The sequence below is a fragment of the Mugil cephalus genome, chromosome 8 (assembly GCF_022458985.1).
Source record: "Mugil cephalus isolate CIBA_MC_2020 chromosome 8, CIBA_Mcephalus_1.1, whole genome shotgun sequence".
NCBI lineage: Eukaryota > Metazoa > Chordata > Actinopteri > Mugiliformes > Mugilidae > Mugil > Mugil cephalus.
In genome coordinates this window covers 7,727,189-7,744,398 of record NC_061777.1, presented here as the reverse complement: position 1 = coordinate 7,744,398, position 17,210 = coordinate 7,727,189, and the positions used below count along the sequence as shown (strand labels likewise).

The window sequence follows — 17,210 nt, the reverse complement described above, 5'->3', positions numbered from 1 at the left end:
TCAGTTTACACAGCAGTAACCCATATGGTTTGTGATATGCACAATGATCATTTTCTGGTGCCTGACATGTACCTCAACAGTTAAAATAGACCTCTGTAATTTAATGACTTATTGTAATGTGGTACTTATTATATAATTTATCTGAAACCTTAACCTCTCATTTTATTTGGCATTTATACAGAAAGTAAATTCCACCTGTTCATACGTTTGGCTACTGTAATGTGAGTTTAACACCAATATAAACTACTTCTAGAAATTTAAACATAATTAAACACTCTTAAAATAAAGTGTTGTTGATATACTGGTGTATCACTCAAGTGCACCCATGATTTGACAGTGGTCTTTATCAGTGAGCTCCAGCTGTGACACGCACTCTTCCTCTGAGAGCAACCGTAAGACACGCAGTCATCTGAAGACTCGCAGCGCTGAAGGTAAATGACTCTCCTCAGACTTTATTAAGTAGTTTTGTAAAGTAAACTTTGGCATGATTACTTAACATTATGGAATAAATTTGAAGTGTTTTATTTTATTTAAAGGGCATCAAACTAAAATCAATATTTAATTGCTCTGTGGGCATATCAAGATATTTCATACGAGGACTTGGCTGCACAGTCCGGACCTCATGAAACCAAACACGCTGCCAATACGAAAGACTGTTGTTTGCTGCTGAATTTAAAAGCAAATAAATTTAAATCTATTAATTTTATGCATGAACATATGATTTCTTTATTACTAACTACTTTTAGTTAGTGATAAACGTTAAACAAATTTCTATTAATTATACATTATTGTACAGTGGCCAGAAAAATTGAAACACTTTACTGCTCGTCAGCGATAAACACAACGTACCACCCCCACAATCTGACACAGAGCATAATCAACAACTCTATGATTTAAAACTAAAAACAGAAATGTTGTGTGATCATTACTTGAAATGTTCTTTTAACCTGCACCCATACAAACCTCCATTTAATGAGTGATCAGTGTCAGTGTCCATGAGGAATAGAAATATTTCTGTCTCTGAGTATTGTATATACGGTCTTTTGGCTGTTATTGTTTAGTTCTGTAGAATATGTTTATAAAGTGACAGCTGGATGATTTTTAGTCCCTAATTCAATGGTATGTAACGTTTACTATGGTGGCCCTGAAGGTCAAAACACATTTCAGAAAACACAACGACATTTCAGAAAACACAACAATTTTCCAGAAAACACAACAGCATTTCACAAAACACAACATTTCAGAATTTCAGAAAACACAACAACATTTTTTAAAACACAACGATATTTTAGATTACAGAAAGGGTAACGCTTCTTGTTTCTGAATGGACAGAACCTGTGCTACAATATAAGCTAATGTGATTGGTTGTTTCGCTGCCAGTCAAGAAATGAGGCTTTGTGAATGGTCAGCTACGCGGACGTGTAGACACTGTGATGCGTGTGAAAGCAGAAAACATGTAGCTACTGTCCACATTGTCGAAAGAAGTATGAGCCGTCAGCTGCATAGTTTATATTTGTCATTTCTTGACTGACAGCGAAGCAAGTGATCGCATCAGCTTATATTTTAGCAACAGGTTCTGTCCAATCAGAAACAAGAAGTCTTGTCACTAACCTTTCTGTAATCTGAAATATCGTTGTATTTTTGTGAAATATTGTTGTTTTTTTGTGAAATGTTGTTGTGTTTTCTGAAATATCGTTGTATTTTTGTGAAATATTGTTGTGTTTTTTGTGAAATGTCATTGTGTTTTCTGAAATATCGTTGTGTTTTCTGAAATATCATTGTGTTTTCTGAAATGTCATTGTGTTTTGAGCTTCAAGGCCAACGTAGTTTACAGTTGAATACATTTTATTTAATCTCAGATGCCTCATCTTTTTTTCTGCAGGGATTGGTAACCATGAAGGGGCTTCTGCTCCTGAGTCTGCTCCTCTTGTTTGGAGGTCAAAGGTCATCGGCCTGCCCCGACCTTTGCACCTGTCGGGGCACTAAAGTGGATTGCAGCAAGAAGTCTCTCACCACGTCCTCACTACCCACCAGTTTCCCTGCTGGGACCACCGAGCTCTATCTAAACAATAATTTGCTGACCACCCTCCCCAACGGGCTCCTGGATGATCTGACCTCTCTCCGCTCAGTCTCTTTTCATGGTAACCCCTGGGCGTGTGACTGTGGCGTCCTCTACCTGCGTTCCTGGCTGCTGCATCACCCCGAAAGCCTCGTGTCACACCTGGGCGTCAACTGCAGCTCCCCTCCCGACCTGAGGGGGCGGCTGGTGGTGTATTTAACCGAGGAGGAGGTCCTGGAGTCCTGCCACTACTGGTTCTGCAACCTGGCTTTGGCGTCGCAGGTGTCTCTGTTTGTGTTTGTTGCGGTGCAGGTGGCTCTGCTCGTGGCTCTCGTCATTTTCCTGAGGAGGTTCGAGAGGTTGTCCAAGGTGGCGAGAAGAACCATAGATGAGAGCTTCACAGCCGGGGAGGGGAACGGGGCCAACGAGTATGCGCCGTTAAAAGACAGCAGCATCTGAAGTGGAGCTGTTTATGATCTGCACACTGGATAAAAACAGTCTGCCACTGAATCCTTTGAGGTCCGGTGACAAATTGTAGGAATAACCTATATAAATGAGTTAATATAACATGAATATAAATAATTTGAATCATGTACATCATCACATCACAAACCAGTTCTATTTGAGGTACTAACAGAGGCTGGTATTAAGGTCTCAATGCACTTCTGAAAAAATGTATCTGTGTTGTTTTTGTTTTTTTTTTACCTTTGATTTGTGATTATATACCACCACTGGCCAGTGTATACCAATATATAACATGATATTAATGATATTAAGAGTTTGGTTAAAAAAAGAAAAAAGAAAACTATCTGCTTTAAATAAAAATTAATGTTTGTAAAATTTATTTATTGTTTTAAAAATAAAAACGGTGACATGTTTAATATGTTGCAATTTGTATTATTTTCTAACTGAATTATATAGTAATGTGTGTTTCAAATGCAGTAATGTACCATTTTTTTTTAAAAAAAAATGTATATACTGTGCTAATTGTGAGGGGAAAAAATACTCTGATTGGTGTTATTGTCACATCCTTTTTTTTTTTTTTTTTTTACTTTCCTGAACCCCAAAACAAAACATTGCTCACATTGTGTGGTATTGGTTATTGTGTTTCTTATTGAATTGTGTCGACTTCTTTTTAAATGCTGTTGAATTACAAACTAAAATAAAAAAGATAATTCATTGAACATTGATCTGGTTCTTTCCTAGTATTTTTTGTTGATTCCTGATAACTTATATGTGTATTTACAATATATACTCTGTTCTAAAAATATATATATATTATTATTATTTATGATACATATTTGACCAAAATAAATAAATAAATAAATCGCATTAAGGAATTTAAAAAAAGACCTAATAGCCTACTTTATTTTCTTCTTCAAGCGGAACTTTCCTACGGCGTTGTAGCGGCGGACACTTTTAGCTGAGGGACACTCAAATGTTTACACGTGAGAATTGTCCAGAGCAGTAGTTTCTAAACTGAAGTGTTTAATGCCATTGTTTGAGGGTTTAAAATAACAAGGTTTGTTCTTCACATTATTCATAAATATTTAGTCGCTTTTGTAAATAACGTTTTTACGCTATAGCTAAGTTTAGCCTGTTAGCCAGTTTAGCTGCCTTCGTGGTCTGTCTCTTATTAATCAGAGCAATCAGGTTGTGGTCTTATGTGCATTGTTTGTTGTTTATTTATTTACAGACCTCCGTTTAAAATGGGAAAGCTGAGGAAGAAACACAACTGGAAGGGGCGACAGCAAAGTGACCCCCAACAAGCAGCTGATGAAGGGAAGACAGACGTGGTGGTGGAACTTCAAGGTGATTCACTGACTTTGTTTGGGCTTTACTGTCACTTTAATTGTTGTTTGTTTGCCTCGAAACAGTCTCGTGACTTCCCTTTGTGTTTTTGTTTACCTCAGATGGGGATAGGCTGAAAGGTGTAGATGAGAGCAATGCTTTGGTGCTCCCAGCCAGCAAAGCCACGAAGAAGAAGTCTTCAGTGACACCTGTTTCCACTAAGAAGCCCCTCACCAAGAGGCAGAGGAAGGAGCTGCAGAAGGTCTTGGAGCGCAAGGAGAAGAAAGCTCAGGTAAGGGGCGCTTTGTCGTTTCAGGCTCGAGAACGGCATTTCTCTGACACGTTAACATCACTTCATGCACGCAGGATGTAGCGTTGTGTGTAAATGTGAACATTTACTGCAGTTTATCAGTAGGTTTCTTTGGGCTCTGGGGACTTGTGATCATCTTTTTTTCATGCCTCATGATTTCTGAATCTGGTGTTTTATTTTTCCCAGTTTTAGATGATGTATCGTTGCTTTACTTAAGTTTCTTCTGTTACATGAAAATTTAGCCATCCAGTCTTTCTTGGACATTATATGTCTCACCACTGCGCCACAGCCCCTCCTTATCCCTCCTTATCCCTCCTCCATACAAATGTTTGTGACATAAGTGTTAATTTATTTTCCTTCCCTTCTGTCCAGAGAGCAGACATCCTGACAAAACTGGCTGAGGTGCAGCTTCCAGAGTCTGAACTGAAGCTCCTGTACACCACGTCCAAGCTGGGGACGGGGGAAAAGCTTTACCAGAATAAACAGTGAGTTTGCAACACAATATTGTAGTCAAGCAAAAGAAGCTTTGTGATGTCTTATTTTATTGAGTTATTTGTATTGTCTTTAAGGTCGGTAGAGGAATTGGATGATGGAGACGCAGGTCCAAAGATCAGCAGCCTCAGTGGCGCGAACAGGAAGAGAAAATGGAAAGAAGAAGAGGAAGAGGAAGAACAAAAGTCAGACGACAGCAGTGATCTGGACACATCGTCTGATGAGGAGAAGGAGAAGGAGGAGGAGGAGGAAGATGGTGAAGTAAATAACACCACAGAAATGAATGGATCCGAAGAAACAACCTCACCCTGTCAGGAGACCAAACAGGAAGTGAAGGAAGAGCAGAAGGCCACAGAAAAGACGGAGAAGAAGATTACAGATCAAGAGAAAGCTCAAAACAAAAAGTTGTCACAGCCGGCTGTTTTCATTCCTGTCGACAGATCACCAAAAATACAGGTGTGTCTGAGACCATGGCGCCACGCAGTGACTCTGGAAACTACACACACTTAGAAAGTTGTTTTAAATGTGGTTTAATCTGTTGCTGCAGGAGGCTCGTCTGAAGCTGCCCGTGCTGGGAGAGGAGCAGGTCATCATGGAAGCAGTGAGAGAAAATCCCTGCGTCGTCATCTGTGGAGAGACGGGGAGTGGAAAGACCACACAAGTGCCTCAGTTTCTGTATGAAGCCGGCTACGCCAGGTAGTTTATCCGCTTCATGATCCCGTCTATAAACAAATGATGTCATGACGTTACTGTAACCTCGCTCTTCCTTAATTCTAGCGGCCAACAGATTATTGGTATCACTGAGCCGAGGAGAGTCGCAGCTGTCAGCATGTCCCACAGAGTGGCCAAAGAGATGAACCTGCCTCCACAGTAAATGAACTTACTCACCGTAGACATTCATAACATAAAGTAAAAATAAGTTTTGCTTATAATTGTGCATGTTTGTAAATCAGGGTGGTGTCATATCAGATTCGATACGAAGGGAATGTGACGAAGGACACAAAGATCAAGTTCATGACGGACGGTGTTCTACTGAAGGAAATTCAGAAGGTACCAATTTTATCGTTCAGTGGTTGAAACATTTTTGTCTGTGTGGGCGTTTCATTTTCCTGAGTCGTTCTCCAGTGTTTTCAGCGTCTCTGTCTTGTGTCGTAGGATTTCCTGCTGCAGAGATACAGCGCGATAATCATAGACGAAGCGCACGAAAGGAGCGTCTACACAGACATCCTCATCGGATTACTGTCTCGCATCGTCCCTCTCAGAAACAAGGTGCAACTACCACGTTTAATCTTTCTGATTTACAAATTTTTATTTGTCTTTTTGTTTCATTAACCCGTTACTGCACAATAACCTACAGAAAGGCATGCCCATGAAGCTGCTGATCATGTCAGCTACTCTGCGTGTCGAGGACTTCACCGAGAACCAGAAGCTGTTTCGAGTGCCTCCGCCCGTCATCAAGGTGGACGCTCGTCAGTTCCCGGTCACGATCCATTTCAACAAACGCACCCCGCTGGATGATTACACCGGAGAGGCCTTTCACAAGACCTGCAAAATCCACCGCATGCTGCCTCCAGGTAAGATTCAATATTAACATTTTTTTATTGACAACGACGTCAAAGATCATCAAATCGTTGACAGAAGATTTGAGAATATGTGGTAGTGTCTGTATTATTTGTGTAGCAGTGTGGATTATCATTATCACTGCAAATCTATACATCGCATTAAAACCCTTTAATAAAAAAAGATCTGAAGCTTGAGCATATTTTGTTTAAAGAGTAGAAAAATTAGCTGTATTTATTTTAATAGATTTTAATAATAATATGAAAAAGAAATCCGCTTCACAGTCCTCTTGTTTGTGGCCTTCAGGTGGTATCCTGGTGTTTCTGACCGGTCAGGCTGAGGTTCACAGTCTCTGCAGAAAGCTGAGAAATGCTTTCCCCTTCAGGAAGGGCAACACAGACACTGGTGAGCAGTTATCCTCCTCACTCTGACATATGTCTATGAGCGGGGTGCATGCTTTGTTTTAAATGAATTTTCTTGTTCTTGTGTCCAGCCGAAGATGAGGAAGAAGACACAACAGAGTCGATCAGGAAGTTTAAAAAGGCCAAACAGAAGAAGGCTGTGGTAAGATATTCTAACAACCTCCGTCTTTGACATATGTGCTTTTTGTGTATGTATTTAACATAACCTGTGTTAACTCTCGTCTCTAGTCTTTGCCCCGCATCAGCTTGGACAACTACTCCGCCCTGCCGGTGGATGAAGGGGATGAGGACAGAGAGGCGGGAATCGGAGACGAGGAGGACGGAGGCTCGGACCTCGACATCGGAGACGATCCCGCTGATTCAGGCAAGCGACTCCAGATAAATAGTTCCTCGCAGCCCAGATGAGACACCTTATTAATTCTGCTCTGTGTTTTTGTAGAGGAGAAAGCTGACCCATCCATTCCTCTCTACGTCCTTCCTCTCTACTCTCTGCTGGCTCCTGAGCAGCAAGCTAAGGTCAGATCAATACAGATTGATAAAAGAAGGAGGGTTGTTTCATGCTTAAAGCAGTGAAACCTGTAGATTAAAAAGAAACTGTGTCACTTTTAGTCTAATAGCCTGTATCTTGTGTGTGTGTGTCTCATGGCTGCAGGTGTTCAGGCCTCCTCCACCTGGTGCTCGTCTCTGCGTCGTAGCCACCAACGTGGCCGAGACGTCTCTGACCATCCCCGGCATCAAGTACGTGATCGACTGCGGTCGAGTTAAGAAGCGTTTCTACGACAGAGTGACCGGAGTGTCGTCCTTTAAGGTCACATGGACCTCGCAGGCCTCGGCCAATCAGAGGGCGGGAAGAGCAGGGCGAACGGAGCCAGGACACTGCTACAGGTCAGGACTAATCAACTGCTAAAATAAAAGCTGCTTTATTTACCTGAGGAGAGTGTTTTTTTTAAACAAAGGTTTGACTGTTTTCTGCAGGCTGTACTCCTCTGCAGTGTTTGGAGACTTCAGTTTGTTCTCTGAGGCAGAGATCACGCGCAGGCCTGTGGAGGACCTGGTTTTACAGATGAAGGACCTAAACATAGACAAGGTCAGTAAAAGGTGAACATCTAAAATGCTGCTGTGGCAGGAAAGAAAGAAAAACAACCTTTTATGTTTTTGTGCAGGTGGTCAATTTTCCCTTCCCCACACCGCCCTCTGCTGAGGCTCTGATCGCAGCAGAGCAGCTTTTAGTCTCTTTGGGGGCCTTGAAAGAGCCGCCTCGCACTGGAAGGTAATGGTCTGTTACTGCTTTCAGATCAGTTCAATAAAACATTCAGAGTTCTGCTGATAGAGAAAAGTCTGTTCTCTGAGTAGGGAGTATGCTTTTAATCAGTTTACTTTATTGGACAGCCTTTTTTAATGTTATGTTAATATTTAATTTGAACTGTGTTCATCTTGACATATCGGGTGTGATTAAACAAACAAAGCTTTTGTACCATGCACCCATGCATGTATTTCCTTCTTTATTGTTTTAAGGGTGAAAGATATTCAACAAGCCAGCCTGAGCTGTCCCATCACCCCCCTGGGTAGGGCAATGGCATCGTTCCCCGTGGCACCGCGTTACGCTAAAATGTTAGCGCTCGGGAAGCAGGAGGATTGTCTGCCGTACGTCATCGCCGTGGTAGCGGCCATGACGGTCCGGGAGATTTTTGAAGACCTAGACAGGTGAGGATGCATTTTATATTTGTATATAAATGATGACGTTGGAAAGTGTAACTTTGAAAACGTGTACCAGTTTGGTGCTTACATGCTATAAAAACATGCTGTTTTCTTCAGACTCAGGCGTTCGTAACTTAGATTTTTGTCTCTATTAGTAACATGTTTTCATCTCTCTTCAGACCTGCACGTAGTGAAGATGAAAACTCCAAGCTCACCCAGCGTCGAGCTCGGCTCAACCAAATGAGGAGGCTGTGGGCTGGGCAAGGAGCTTCTCTCCTGCTGGGAGACCTCATGGTCATGCTGAGTAAGATTACCTTTCAGTCTAGGTTACAGAACCGGACACTGTGTTCTGAGAAAAGGAGAAGTAGAATTTTGTAGAGAGATTAACACATCTTCATTTGAATAATTAAACAGGGTCTGAATTTCTGGTTATATGGCTTATTTTTGAGTTCATAGAGTCTTACTATATTATTATTATTATTATTATTATTATTATTATTATTATTATTATTATTATTATTATATCCTTTATTTAGCCAGGCAGGTATGTCCCCTTGAGATTTTACTCTTTTACAAGAGTGAAAGCTCATATATTTAGATTCGAACAGTTTCGACACATGATTGCATTAAACATAGACGTAAAAGATACATATAACACTTGAATCTTGAATTTACAAAATCAGTTACAAAATAAAACATTTACACTCAAATAAAATATTTGCACTCATGAAGCCTGATATAATGGGATGTTTTGTCCTTTTTATGGATTCTTTTTGCACAATAATCTGCTTTTTTGCACTACCTCACTGTCCACATTTACTATCTTAGCAATTATAGTATATACCAATTTTTTTTTAGCATTTCTTTAATTCCCAGCACACGCTGTATAGAGTGACAATCAATGTGCTGTTATATTTTTGTATATTTTATACATTCTTCCAAATTTGATGTCTTCTTTTATTGTTTTTTGTATATATTTCTTACCTAATTCTGCACTACTGTGACAAGTTAATTTTCATTATGTGGGATAAATAAACATTGTCTTATGTCTTATCATGGACTTAAATATATTAAGCTATATTGTTTTTTTTATTTCTATAAAACGTGGCTGCAGGTGCTGTTGGTGCTTGTGAATTTGCTGGCTGTACTCCCAAGTTTTGTGAGGACAACGGACTGAGGTACAAAGCCATGGTGGAGATCAGGAAGCTCAGAGGACAACTAACCAATGCAGGTACCCTCACGCACACACACACAAAATATATAGCTCCTCTAACACGTTTGTGCACTCAAGAACCACACCAGAAATCCATTTGTGTTCCTTCCTCCCAGTGAATGCAGTGTGTCCAGAGGTGGGAGTGTTTGTGGATCCCAGGATGACTCCTCCGACAGAGCACCAGGTGCTTTGCCTGCGGCAGATCGTTCTGGCCGGACTGGGAGACCACATTGCGAGACGTGTACAGTTAGAAGATATGCTGGACCCGAAATGGAAGAATGGATACAAGGTGAGTTGTTCTACAGGCTGTGATTGTGGTGAATGCACTGTATTTTTTACTTGCCTTCACCTCCTTACCTTTAAAAAATAACAAATTAGCATAATAACATATCTTTTAGGCCAGACTATGTCCTGTCTGTGTTTATGAAATTGTGTGTTTTATGTATTCTTTTGATGTTGGAAGTTAGCCTAAACTTCATGGACCGAAATGGAAATAAGTCATGTGACTTTATTGCGTCATCCTGATGGATTTTAGTATTGTATCCACACTGTGTGTCGCATTTTCTTAAATTTGTCAAATAAAATCAATCAATCAAACCGTCATTACTCATAGACGCCTCTTATGGACGAGCCGGTGTTCATTCATCCTAAATCTGCACTCTTCAAAACGTTGCCTGAGTTTGTCGTATACCAGGAGGTCATGGAGACCACCAAGATGTACATGAGAGGTAAATGAGTTCTGAAGTTATTGTTAAATGTGATACAATGAGCTACACTGGCAGCATTCCCAGTAGGATACTTCGTTTTAACATATGTGCTGCTTTAAGTTAAAGCTAAAGCTCTAAACATATTTTTTAAATCCTTTATTTAATTTATTGTTTGACAGTTGCTCAATTTGATTGAAATTTTTGTTTTGGATAAATCAAAGACCTCTGGTTTGAGGTTTTCTTTGCTCCACGTGGCTGTTAAAGTGGGTTTCAACCAATAATGTGCATCCTTTCTGTGCCCGTCAGGTGTTTCAGTTGCAGAAGTCGAGTGGATCCCTCAGTTTCTGCCTCAGTACTGTCATTTTGGGACTCCACTGGAAACACCATCACCGTGGTTCTGCTCCTCTTCCGGCACCATCAGATGTCACCGTTCAAGCACGTTCTGTAAGTTCTCAGCAACAGAACGTCAAGGCTGAAAGGTGCCTCCACTTACATTTAAGTTATTTCTGTGTCTCTTCCGCAGTCCGTGTGGGTTGGCAGCTGCCTGCAGTGGAGAAGGAATATCCAGAAGGTCTGGACCGCTACAAGCTGTTTGCCAGGTTTTTCCTAGAGGGACAGGTACTGCAGTTAGACCTTAAAGTGTTTTTTCCTGACCTACAATTAATCTGCTTTTACTTAAAGAAACATGTCCATTTGTGTGGTCAAATTTGCTTTTGCGTATTTAACAGGTTTGTCCTAAACTAAAGAAACACAGTGGCCACCTTCTCTCAAACCCCTCTATCATGCTGAAAACATGGGCAAAGTAAGTCGATGCTCTCACACATGGTGATCTCCTTTCTTAAAGGCGTTTCTTTCAATTGTTGTCACGTCACAATCTCTCGTTGTGTCTCTTAGGTTGCAGCCCCGGACGGAGGCTTTACTGGCACCGCTGGTGTCAAAGAGGATCGACTCCAGAGAGGCGCTCCTCTCTCTCTGGAAGACTGAAGATAAATGTGAGCTTTTAATGCGCTTCTTTCTTATTTGATTAGTCTTCTTGTTATCTAATGGTGTTGCTTTAAAATGTGTTTTTTACCCCCCTACAGTTCTGTTGTCGGGGTACTGCCAGTGGTTACCTGAATCCATGCACCAGGAAGTGGCAAAAAGTTGGCCTCCTGTATAAAAACCTGTAAAGCAGAAATAATGCAGTGGACTTTTGACCAGAGACTTAACATTGGCCTATATTTATCAGAAGGACTTCTCTTTCTGCCTCCCTGCTGTTTTTACCACCTGTTTAATACCACAGCACTGCCTTTTGACAGTTTTGTATTTTATATACTGTAAAAATTATTTTCAGCCAGAACACATTTCAACAATAAATCCATAATGACTTTTAACTCGTTGTAACTCAATGTGCTGCTGTCATTTATATTTGTGTTATTTAGTCTTTATAAGACTTATAAAAACTGTGACTCTGAAAAAAGGCTGGTGTGTGATTCATTCTTGCTTTGAGTCAGCTGATTAAGAGGCAGGTCCACAGATGTTACACATAAATGTCAGTTTATTTCAGTTTTGCAGTGATGTCATACATTGTTTAGCAGACAGACAATATTATAACTATTAAATATACAATGTGAGTGAGTGGACATTTAACAGATAGTTAGTGCTTAAGGTGAAGGTGGAAGAAACTAATGATTCAGCTTTGACCCTATAAATATTAATATATTTGATATATCTGATCCAAGTCTGAAAGTTATTGTGCATGTGTTTCTTCAGTTATTGTTGTCATAGATAGATAGATACTTTATTTATCCTGAGGGAAATTCAATGTCTGGTAGCTCCAATCTGACATAGATGGCTTCCTTTACTCTTCTTTCAAACCATCTGTCTTCTCTGGCTAAGAAATGAGCGTCCGAGATGTTGTAGTTATGCTAGAAGTACGAGTTTCTCTCATTCACTAAAGCCCTTAAAATAGTGTAAGAGTAAACATACAATGAAACCATTTCTGCAAAGAAAGCCTCCTGTTTTTTCTCCTGATGATGATTGTCAAGAGGTACATTTTCTATACATATTTTTTGTTTTATACATACGGCACCTGTTATTAAATTTATTTTTGTAAATTGAAATTGTTAATAAATTATTAAATTTAAATTATATTAATTTATTATTGAATACTACTACTACTACTACTACTACTACTACTACTAATAATAATAATAATAATAATAATAATAATAATAATAATAATAATAATAATAATAACAAAATGTTAAAAGTAAACGACATAAAGTACTGCCGTGATTGGCTGACTTCCGGTGTGTCGTCACTTCCTGCTGTCAGCTTGTACACTTCCGGAAGAAGCGGAATACAACAGTGGATTTTCGGCACATAAACATTTCCCTTCTTGTTCAAACACGAAAGCTGAACCGATACTTTAATTTCAGTCCAGTGACAGTCAAGGAGGCAGACTGTCAAGATGGTGAGTAGCAGTCCACTTTTGTACGCCGCTGACGAGAAAGCTGTGTCAAAATACATCGAGCGAGTGGCTACGACCAACAACAACAGGACGCCAGCGGAGCAGAAAGCTGCCCTGTCATGTTGCTATGGAAGTCCTGCTCCGATGTTACCAATTTACACTTAGCCGTCTACACTATGTGTGCGTATTAATCGGATATGGTTTTCTCCGCAGTTTTCTTTCCACGTGTTTGATCACCCGATGTCCCGGGGTTTTCCGAACCGCTTCTCTACCCAGTACCGGTGCTATTCGGTGTCCATGCTCGCAGGACCCAACGACCGGTCAGACGTGGAGAAAGGAGGCAAAAGTGAGTTCTTCTCAAAGGAAACTCTATGTAGTTTCATCCTCTCAACCAGTTCAACTGTTTTAAGCAAAATATGTACATTTAACTCTTTAATATACCGCTGGGTCGTGTATATGGGACAGCAGTAGCTTTTTCAAACCAATCTGTACATGAGTTGTGTTTGAGTAAATACTGAATGAAATATGACACTTTCTTCATTATAGGATTCAGCCAACACAGCTCATATATTTTTTTCAAAACAAACAAACAAAAAAATCAAACTAACTCAGCAACGTCTTATGTTTTAACTGTGGACCACCTTTGATTACAACAACACTTAGAGTGATTCTGACTTTTGTGATAGACACCTCAGAGTCTTGGCTTTCAAAACAGACCAGGACCATGCATGAGCTCCAAAATGGTCATGAACAGCATTCAGTTTACCTTGGGTATGTCCTAAATAGACTCAAATGATAAGTCAGTCAGTTGTTTATTATCAGAAGATATATAAAGTTTTTGTGTTATTCTTTCTGGTTGTCATTTGACTTGAAGATACATAATTCAAGATTTCAAGAGTTTATTGTTATGTGCTTAGTGTAGAAACAGATTTCCCATGTACAAAAATTGATGTGCAAATGGGAATGTAAACAATGAGTCTGATGGCAGTGGGGAATAATAATATGACCAGTCCAACTGAAGAGGTTACAGTAACTTAGTCCACAGGTCCTCTTACCGTTCTGTCCTCTTGTTTTTTGACCTAATCACACATGTGTTTTGCAGTGATTCCACATTTCAATTTCTACACATTTGTTTTTAGGTATGACTGCCAGTAAATACATTAATAAATGTGTTTGTTTGTTTTGTTTTTGTTTACCTCCAGTTATAATGCCGCCTTCAGCTCTCGACCAGCTCAGTAAGTTCATGTAAAAATCAAATGTCTCGTCATTCCAAGTTCTCTGTTCGCTCCATCCGTGATTCTCATCTTTTCTTTTTCCGCGTACAGGCAGACTTAACATCACCTACCCGATGCTGTTTAAACTGACCAACAAGAACTCAGACAGAATGACACACTGTGGCGTCCTAGAGTTTGTGGCCGATGAGGGGATCTGCTACCTGCCACACTGGGTGAGAAACAGTAATCTGTTTATGTCGCTGTCACAGAGACTGATCTATCCTCAGTCACCAGGACAACAGCATAAATGGAAGTTGATATTAATATATGTAGGATACCTGTCAGATATTACTTTTTAAAAAAGCTACAAGTAAATATAGGAAACAGGAATGAATGCCCTGAATATAATTGTTTTGCTAATTAAAAGCCACTCTGTAACTTACAGCGAAGACATTACTGAGTTTTGGTTTAATGTGTTTCCTGCAGATGATGCAGAATCTCCTTCTGGAGGAAGGTGGTCTGGTCCAAGTGGAAAGTGTTAACCTAATGGTGGCCACTTACTCAAAGTTTCAGCCCCAGAGCCCCGACTTCCTGGACATTACAAACCCCAAGGCAGTGTAAGAAATACCAGCCACGATTTTTTTTTTTTTTTTTTTTACTCAACATCTTTTGACCTATTTAACTGAAGTATCTCTTTATTTCAGTCTAGAGAACGCTCTGAGAAACTTTGCGTGCTTGACAACTGGTGATGTCATAGCTATCAACTACAATGAAAAGGTAAATCGGTTTATTTGCTTATTGAGGATTCGTGATATGTTTATTTTTACTTTGTACTAATGTTCTCTGTTTGTCTCAGATATATGAGCTGCGAGTAATGGAGACCAAGCCAGATAAAGCAGTGTCCATCATTGAGTGCGACATGAATGTAAGACTCTTGATATTATTAATGTATAACAGATTTAACAGCATTATATCAGGGCTTTGACCAGCCAACAGGGTCATAATAAATATTGTCAGTTACACATCTATTTATTCTGCTTTCATATGTCAAAATGGTCATTGGTTATTGGTACATTAGTTTAATTATTTTGAAGTAAAAGAAAAAAAGAAGTAAAAAAGGAAACACTATAAGAAGATCAGTTCAAAAAGGAGAAGGAAGAAGTATAAACGTTACACTTCTCTTCATTCTTGAATTCTGTGCCTGTAACTGTTTCTCAGGTGGATTTTGATGCTCCTTTGGGTTACAAAGAGCCAGAGCGACGACCTCAGCACCAGGAAGAGCCGACAGTAAGAACCAAACCCTGAAGAAGGTACATGTGCAATTTATTCTCTGAACCATGTGGTAAAGCTCTTTTCTTGACAGGAGGAAGAAGGAGATCCCAGCAGTTACGCCGACATGGACACGGGGTTCAGAGTGAGTACATGCTGCTGTGGGGTTGAGACAAATAAATGTCCATAGGTTGACTGGTAACTGTGTTAACAGAAGCTAATCTAACGTCTTACCTGTTTCTTATGTTCAGGCTTTCACTGGTTCAGGCAATCGTTTGGATGGTAAAACAAAAGGGATCGAGCCCAGCCCTGCACCACTCGCTCTAAGTGACATCAAAAGGTGAAAATTTTGAGAGATTTTGAGAGTACATAGATGTCACGAGAGAGGGATTACGAGTGATATGGAACCATGTTCTCTGATTTTGTTGAAATCTCACTTGTGTCACTATATCATCTTAATTCAGCGTGCTGTAACCTTCTGATTTTTGCATTTTCAAATGCATTTAAAGGTATTTGGGATTAGTAAGACCTAAGATGTATAAAAACTAAGCATCATCTTTGGAAATAATAGTTTTTGGGGAAAAAACTACGTCCTCATATGTGGACACTGGAATTATTTAATATTTATGTCATAATAAAGTCACCAATGTGTGTGAAAATATAAAACTGTGTATTTTAATACAAGCACATGGTTGAGCAAAGACAGAATTGCAAACAATGAAGTCCCAGCGTCCTCAAACGAGTACTTGCTAATTAGAGACGCTACTCGCTACTATTGACAAGATTTGTTAAATCAAACTAGAAATATTAATAAAGATAATTAAGTATCAATCGTAAATTTTAAAGAGGTTTTGTACCTCGTCTGTTGAATAAATCTGATGAAATGTACACTATCATGTTTTTAGACCAACTAGTGTATTGACCCTGCGCTACCACTAGATGGCAGACTAAAGCATCCACTAAAGAGGACAAAGGGTTTAAATGAAGCAGAATAATAAGCTGCGATAAAACCTAAAACTTAGTGTGGAGACACTTTGTGGCACCTCTTGAATTTTTATTTGCCATTGGACATACAGCTATTATACCTGTGTCCAATCTTGAGTGTAAGTTACTAATTTTAATGTCTAATCTTCCTTCACACAGAGGCATTCCCAACTATGACTTTAAAGTCGGCAGGATCACTTTCATCAGAAACTCCAAGCCTCTGCCCAGGAGAATTATAGATGACGTAAGTATATGTGTGCTGTGATACACGTCCTGTGTGTGCATGTACATATATATAATTATTATTAATTATCTCAGTGATTGCCCTTTTATTTGTTTTCCCATTTTCAACCACTTGTAAATTTTCTAAATCCTCTCAGGATGACGCCTTGAACAGATTCATCGCCTTCTCTGGAGAGGGACAGTCACTACGCAAGAAGGGCAGAAAGCCTTGAAGAATTACAAATGGAGAGTCTGGCTAATGTGCACAGACCCACCATGTCTTTTGTCACCTTCATCAGCAAAGTAAAAAAAACAAAACAAAACAGTTTTTCAGATGCACCGGGTTTTGCCTCTCTGCACCTTTTGAAATGGGAACTTTGCTGTTGACTTTGGATGACGGCGTGTAATTAAAACTCTGACAGTAATGATTTGTCCAAAAGAAGCTGAGCTGCTTAAAATACTGCCAGGTGTAATTTGATATTCACAAGTACAAAGCGATTGGTTGAGTTGAGCAGGAAGCATCGACACAATGGATCAGATTTACCTTTGACTTAGCACTCTCCTATTTTCCATAATTGTTTCATTTTTTACGTTTCTCTTTAAATATGCTTTTATCCAGAATATCATTATTATGACAGATTTGGAGCAATAATAGTTTTGGGTTGAATTATTATGGAAATAATTTTATGTTTGAATATTTTTTTCTTGATTTAAAATAATAATTTGCAAGTTTTTTTTCCCCTTTCCTCCTGGTTTATTTATAGATAAATAAAGGATTGTGTATTGAAAATAATCATAGTTAATAATTATTTTGTAA

The 17,210-nt window shown here is 39.4% G+C and overlaps 3 protein-coding genes across 4 annotated transcripts; all 3 read left to right on the top strand.

Moving 5' to 3' along the window:
• The first annotated feature begins 338 nt into the window (after window positions 1-338).
• On the top strand, window positions 339-3,241 carry gp1bb (glycoprotein Ib platelet subunit beta). The gene is made up of 2 exons (XM_047592754.1): window positions 339-431; window positions 1,883-3,241. The coding sequence occupies exon 2, from the start codon at window positions 1,895-1,897 to the stop codon at window positions 2,516-2,518; it is 624 nt and encodes a 207-aa protein (XP_047448710.1). The 5' UTR covers window positions 339-431; window positions 1,883-1,894; the 3' UTR covers window positions 2,519-3,241.
• Window positions 3,242-3,456: 215 nt separating this feature from the next.
• dhx37 (DEAH (Asp-Glu-Ala-His) box polypeptide 37) lies at window positions 3,457-11,711 on the top strand. Of its 2 annotated transcripts, none has more exons than XM_047592748.1 (27): window positions 3,457-3,581; window positions 3,756-3,871; window positions 3,973-4,142; window positions 4,533-4,645; window positions 4,730-5,108; window positions 5,200-5,348; window positions 5,430-5,522; window positions 5,606-5,702; window positions 5,808-5,921; window positions 6,010-6,226; window positions 6,519-6,617; window positions 6,706-6,776; window positions 6,863-6,998; window positions 7,074-7,150; window positions 7,287-7,519; window positions 7,610-7,721; window positions 7,798-7,904; window positions 8,150-8,338; window positions 8,512-8,636; window positions 9,447-9,563; window positions 9,662-9,834; window positions 10,159-10,273; window positions 10,559-10,696; window positions 10,776-10,870; window positions 10,981-11,054; window positions 11,147-11,244; window positions 11,335-11,711. In XM_047592748.1, exons 2-27 carry the CDS (start codon window positions 3,769-3,771, stop codon window positions 11,409-11,411), a joined length of 3,471 nt encoding a protein of 1,156 aa, XP_047448704.1. In that variant the 5' UTR covers window positions 3,457-3,581; window positions 3,756-3,768; the 3' UTR covers window positions 11,412-11,711. The 2 variants fall into 2 exon arrangements, with proteins under 2 accessions (XP_047448704.1, XP_047448705.1); XM_047592749.1 differs by having other exon boundaries at window positions 3,473-3,507.
• An 845-nt stretch (window positions 11,712-12,556) lies between these two features.
• Window positions 12,557-17,186, top strand: ufd1l (ubiquitin recognition factor in ER associated degradation 1). Its single transcript, XM_047591764.1, has 12 exons — window positions 12,557-12,707; window positions 12,918-13,050; window positions 13,907-13,939; window positions 14,030-14,151; window positions 14,405-14,535; window positions 14,623-14,695; window positions 14,775-14,843; window positions 15,137-15,205; window positions 15,282-15,332; window positions 15,439-15,527; window positions 16,331-16,415; window positions 16,552-17,186. Exons 1-12 carry the CDS (start codon window positions 12,705-12,707, stop codon window positions 16,624-16,626), a joined length of 933 nt encoding a protein of 310 aa, XP_047447720.1. The 5' UTR covers window positions 12,557-12,704; the 3' UTR covers window positions 16,627-17,186.
• Window positions 17,187-17,210: the final 24 nt, after the last annotated feature.

What these genes read in the sequence shown, in the direction of transcription:
- gp1bb (XM_047592754.1), top strand. Translation starts at nt 1,895, where the DNA reads ATGAAGGGGCTTCTGCTCCTGAGTCTGCTCCTCTTGTTTGGAGGTCAA.
- dhx37 (XM_047592748.1), top strand. Translation starts at nt 3,769, where the DNA reads ATGGGAAAGCTGAGGAAGAAACACAACTGGAAGGGGCGACAGCAAAGT. An exon ending in AGGACAACTAACCAATGCAG is followed by an intron (nt 9,564 to 9,661) that starts GTACCCTCACGC and finishes CCTTCCTCCCAG; the next exon opens with TGAATGCAGTGTGTCCAGAG. An exon ending in CTGGAAGACTGAAGATAAAT is followed by an intron (nt 11,245 to 11,334) that starts GTGAGCTTTTAA and finishes ACCCCCCTACAG; the next exon opens with TTCTGTTGTCGGGGTACTGC.
- ufd1l (XM_047591764.1), top strand. An exon ending in TCTGCTACCTGCCACACTGG is followed by an intron (nt 14,152 to 14,404) that starts GTGAGAAACAGT and finishes TGTTTCCTGCAG; the next exon opens with ATGATGCAGAATCTCCTTCT. An exon ending in CTATCAACTACAATGAAAAG is followed by an intron (nt 14,696 to 14,774) that starts GTAAATCGGTTT and finishes TGTTTGTCTCAG; the next exon opens with ATATATGAGCTGCGAGTAAT.